This window comes from Cynoglossus semilaevis, chromosome 1, assembly GCF_000523025.1.
Source record: "Cynoglossus semilaevis isolate Cse_v1.0 chromosome 1, Cse_v1.0, whole genome shotgun sequence".
Lineage (NCBI taxonomy): Eukaryota > Metazoa > Chordata > Actinopteri > Pleuronectiformes > Cynoglossidae > Cynoglossus > Cynoglossus semilaevis.
The window spans coordinates 4,744,917-4,750,448 of record NC_024307.1 but is presented as its reverse complement, the minus strand read 5'-3'; the positions used below and the strand labels follow the sequence as shown (position 1 = coordinate 4,750,448).

The following is a 5,532-nucleotide window of genomic DNA, read 5'->3' as shown; positions in this document are numbered from 1 at the left end:
TTGTTCAGGAACTTATTGGTATTGTATAGTATAGTATTTAACTCAGTAAAATAAAATTTACACACACTTGTTCATTAGAAAAGCTACGTCTGGCCTAATTCTGTACTCGATCCGGGACCAGGGAAACTAATTTCGTTCATCCCATGTTTAACATGTGTTGCAATGACAATAAAGAACCTTGAGACCTTTAGTCCTTGAGTCCTATACAAGTTTGTGTAAATTAATTTTTACACACACCACACTGACACACATTCATTTATTATCCTCACTCTTGTCTAAAGGTTCTGTGCAAAGGATTTATTAATGTAGTGATAACAAAATATTGCGGTTGAGAATTTCTCAGTCTTGTCAAGGATAAACATAACAGTAAAGAATTAAAGAATTATTTACCGTTTTCAAAGATTTATCCTCATTTTTAAGATGGATTTAAACAAGTCAAATTCTCCAAATCCAGCCTTAGAACAGTTTAAATTCTATTCATAAACACTGCAGTTAAAAATAAATGTGACCAGAAATATAAGAATAAAATTTTTTTTTAAAATAAACCTAGACATTTGATAAAAACTGATGAATTTCTGTTTTAAATGTCATGTCCGCATTTCACCCAGCAGAGAGCAGTGTAGCAACAGATCTTTTCCTTAAAAAATTGTAAACAAACTATACTGCCTTCACTCAAAACACCACATCTTGAAAGAGAACCAAGTTGTCTTACAATGTAGTAATCTGTTATCAGTTTTAAAAAATATACTGTACATGTTTGTTTGTGTTTTTTTAAAGAAAAATAGTCACAGTGATTTTTGTCTTTTTAATGAACTATCATCGTTTTATTTGTAGTTTGTTTTCACTTAACTAAAAACAGAGGTGCCACTCTCAGTGGCCTCTGACCTTCACTGTACTGAGACACAGTCAGATTTGCGTAGGTGGCAGAAGGTAGGTCCAAATCCCCAGGACTGATGAATGATTAGAGGGGATTATTGGGAGGGCCGGGACAGAGCATCTACAGGAGCTCATTCTGATGTTGGTGGCTTCATAGTAACTGTTTCACTACAACCGCACTGTTCTCTCAGGACAAGAAGAACGAGAACCCCAGGATGTCGTCGGCTGTAAAAGAAACAACAGAGAAGAGCAGGGATCAGCGACACATGTTGAAGATCAGCGGTCACCATGCTGAGGTAGGAGCAAATATTCATTATCACTGTTATTTTCTCATTTATGAGTCCCTCATTATTCAATAAGGAACTTTCTCCTCCAATGATTAAAAAAATGTGAATCAAATTTGTAAGATTTTTTTATTTATATGCAGTAAATTGTTTTCAATTGTTGTAGTTTTACAGAGCTAACACTTTGTCATAGCCATCGTGCAACGACCACATCTTCATGGCTACCGGGCTAAGCAGCTTATGAGAGGTCCTTCAGGAAACTGTTCGTCCAATCCCTCTCCCCCTGGTCCTGGACACCCCCCCTGCAGGATAACCAGGTCCTTTCTCCTGATCTTCCTGTCTCCCACTCTTAATCTCTTTGGACTTTAGAGAAAAAAACTGAGAAAAGGAGAAAACAAAATGGCGGTCCTAAGAGTGACGTTTACCAAAACCAAGAGGGACAAGTTGGCCCAGGTCCTGTGGATCCTCAACTGGATCTCAGTGGTGACCGGGGCCATCTTGTTCAGTCTGGGTCTCTTCCTCAAGGTGGAGATAAACAAGCGCAGAGAGCTGATGGCTGACAGGGACATACAGTACGTACCCAACATGCTAATATCTGTAGGCCTCATCGCCTGTGCCATCAACTTCCTGGGTGGAAAGATTTGTTACGATTGTGCCGACAACACCAAGTTCCTGCGCTGGAAGCTGATCATGCTGCCCTACATCATATTCACCTTCTTCTTCACCTTCTGCGTCCTGGTGGGGGCTCTGTTGTGCTACACCATGCACGGAGAGCTGGAGGAGTCCCTGGACCAGGGCCTTACCGAGGCACTGAAGTTCTACAAAGACACGGACACACCGGGACGATGTTTCCTGAAGCGGACTGTGGACATGCTGCAGATAGAGTTCAGGTGCTGTGGGAACAACGGCTACAGAGACTGGTTTCAAATCCAGTGGATCAGCAACCGTTACCTGGACATGTCTCAGAGAGAGGTGGTGAAGTAAGTAGCATGAATGACGTGAAATGGTTGTTAACATTTGATGAAGGTGAAAAGGTCAGCTGTCTTTGCACACCTACAGGATTTGACAAAAAAATACTTTGATTTCTCCAAATCAATTTGTTCTTGTGTATTGTTATTCAGATTAGCAACAAGTAAGCTATAGATATTTTTACTCAAAAGAAAGTATTGGCAGTGAAATGATGCGTTTTGATTTTTTTTATCCCTGAAACTAACATGAAAATTACTAAACGCTAGTAAATTAGCAACACAGCAACTTAGCTCAGAAAGAGCCAGATACAAGTCCAACAGCCTAAAACTATATAGGTGCAAGCCAGCAAGCTACCTTAACCTTTAAAAACAATAGGTTTCAATATTATAAAATTAAAGTTTAGACTAGCCAAATGAACTATATGTTTTTTTCCCACAAGTTAGCCCAAAAGTTGCTAAAAGAAAACAAACATTTGGGACACAATAAAAGCTAGACAAAACAGCTAAACTGCTATCATAGCCATCATAGTAGCTGAACTTCAGTCCTGAACTACAATAGAAAAATATGTAAACTATACAAAGTTGAAAAAGTGACAAAGTTCAAAGTAATCTTACAAATGGTCATAAACAATACTTTATTACCACAGGACGTAACAGGAGTAAAAAATACTTCTACTAAAATCTCAGGGGTATTTGGCTAACAAGGTGTAGGGAGCTAAAACAGTGTTGGCAAACCATCAGAAAACTGTAGCAGTAGTTTGTAACATTTAGAACAAATGACCAGAACTAAAGCATGATGACGGTCATAGAAGAAAGCAAAAGAGAACAGGTATTTATCAGATAAATTATACTTTCAGTCAGTTTTCTGTAAAGGTTCAACTTTAACATCACACAAACCTCTTTCCAGTCGATTGAGGAGTAACGTGGAGGGAAGGTATCTGTTGGATGGTGTTCCATTCAGCTGCTGCAACATCAACTCCCCACGGCCGTGCATTCAGCAGCAGATCACCAACAACTCCGCCCACTTTAACTACGAACACCAGACGGAGCAGTTAAACCTGTGGATGAAGGGGTGTCGACAGGCCCTGCTGGAGCACTACAGCTACATCATCCAGTCCATCGGCCTGGCGGTCTTCATCAGCTGGCTGTTTGAGGTGAGGAAATACAAGTACAACACAAAATACAACATTTGTTTTATTTTCATGCTTTTATTTAACATTGAATTAATAGACAACAAGATCAAAGTGAAACCTCACTGAAAGTTTTCTAACTGTAAACATCCCTGCGGTGTTTTTCACAGCTCTCAGTGCTGACAGGGGTACGTTACCTACAAACATCTCTTGAAAACATGCTAAGGCACGGAGACCCCAACTCCGACTCTGATGGTTGGCTGCTGGAAAATGGCCTGATGGAAACAGCCCGCATTAACTTGAACATCATCAAAAACCTGGGAAAGAACAACCAAATAGACACTGCCAACAATGGAGACCCCAATATAAATGTCCCCTCCACGTCCACAGCTCACTATGGGCCAGATAATGTGCCACCAAAGCAGACATCTGAAGCCACCTGACCTCGGAACTGGAACCAATGCTGGTCTGTACTGAAAACTCTGCCCTCAGTTTATGCCTTTTTCAATTTTCTCAACTATCTAACATGTAATAAATCAATCTTATATGATGCAAACAACAAGAACATCATCACACCACAACAATGTGTACAACAGAACACATCTGTATGCAACTGTACTGTAATCTGTTTACAAGACATATTTACTGTTGCCTCAATATTGTTGTTGTTTTGTTTGTTTTTTTGCGGAACTTGTGAAAACTCTCATTTGTTTGTTTGGTTCTTAGTTGCAGGGCTGCAATGACATGGACTCAAACTGCAGCCAGTGATACTTACCTGTAGATTTAAATCATTGAAACCCGGTCCATCTCACTTAGTTTCCTTCTTCTTCATCTAGATGTGAAGCCAGAAGTTCTAGTTCGACAACTTTCAATATTAAAAATAAACATCTCTGGATATTCCAGAAAGCTGGTTATGTGAAAACTAAGTAAGTTGTGAGTAAGTTAAGCCCGAGACAGTCACCATGGTAACAGACTCTGTGAACAGAACCTGCTTTACTTGAAGAAACCCCGAGTTTCTGCCTGTCTCCTCCCATATGAAGAGCACTGTTTGACATTGATTGTCCATTCATTCCAAATCCGAGTAATACCGAAGCAGACATTATTCGAAATTTTTTTGTAAGAGAATCTTCCAACCCAGATCAGATGTTCTATTATTTCTAGAGGAATCTCTGTTCGAACGCTACCACTTTTCATTAAACTGTATAATTTATGTTGATAACATTCTCCAGCCATACGTCAACAATCTCACACAGTGTGGACTGTAATGACTACTTCCTGCATGCGGGGTCACTTCCCTTTTCAACGGTGTGGTTCTCTGACTTGACAGTGATGATAAACAGTCCGATGTCGGTAAGCGCTGATGTTCCTAAAAAAATTTTTTATATACATAAGGCCTTCTCCCGTATATCCTGTCCAATGACCTGTAATAAAACAGTAGTCGAACTGCGACAACTTTCATGTCCACTTATTTTTTCTTATATTTCTGAACATTTTTAAAAATAATTTTACAAACATTTTTGTCCAAATTTTTTAGTTTTTGGCCAAAAATGACATGAGAAATTCACATTGTGACAAAAAGTTTTATAAAAAAAAATTCTAAAAATGTTCCCTAAATGCCCTAATTTTATGAGAAACATGCAAAAAAAGATAACAATTATAAAAATAATTTTACAAACATTTTTGTCAAACTTTTTTTTTATTTTTTGAACAAAAATGACATAAAAAATGACATTTTGACAGAAAGTTTTATCAAAAAATATTTCTAAAATTGTACTCTAAATGCCCTAATTTTATCAAAAACATGAAAGCAAAGATACCCTTTTGAAAAATAATTTTACAAAAGTTTTTGTCAAACTTTTTTTAGTTTTTGACCAAAAATGACATGAAAAACAGACATTTTGACAAAACGTTTTTAAATGAAAAAATTGTAAAAATGTTCTCTACGGGCACTAATTTTATGAGAAACATGCAGGCAAAGATACAATTTTGAAAAAAAATTTTACAAACATTTTTATCAAAATTTCTTCGATTTTGACCAAAAATGACATGAAAAACTAATATTTTGACAAAAAATTTTCAACAGAAAAATTTGTAATAATGTTCTCTACGTGCACTAATTTTATGAGAAACATGCAGGCAAAGATACAGTTTTGAAAAAAAAATTTACAAACATTTTTTATCAAAATATTTTAGTTTTTGACCAAAAAGACATAAAAACCTAACATTTTGACAGAAAATTGTATTAATAAAAATTTCTAAAAATGTTCTCTATGT

At 37.1% G+C, this 5,532-nt stretch overlaps 1 protein-coding gene across 1 annotated transcript in view; it reads left to right on the top strand.

The window, feature by feature from the left end:
* The window catches only part of LOC103394293 (photoreceptor outer segment membrane glycoprotein 2-like), a 32,902-nt gene extending 28,201 nt beyond the window's left edge, over nucleotides 1-4,701 (top strand). Inside the window, exons 3-6 of the mRNA XM_017036479.2 lie at nucleotides 1,068-1,172; nucleotides 1,327-2,140; nucleotides 3,036-3,282; nucleotides 3,429-4,701. Of these exons, the coding sequence (XP_016891968.1) occupies nucleotides 1,560-2,140; nucleotides 3,036-3,282; nucleotides 3,429-3,701 (1,101 nt within the window). The 5' untranslated portion in view covers nucleotides 1,068-1,172; nucleotides 1,327-1,559 and the 3' untranslated portion in view covers nucleotides 3,702-4,701. The remainder of the gene's footprint in view (nucleotides 1-1,067; nucleotides 1,173-1,326; nucleotides 2,141-3,035; nucleotides 3,283-3,428) is intronic.
* The last annotated feature ends 831 nt before the right edge of the window (nucleotides 4,702-5,532 follow it).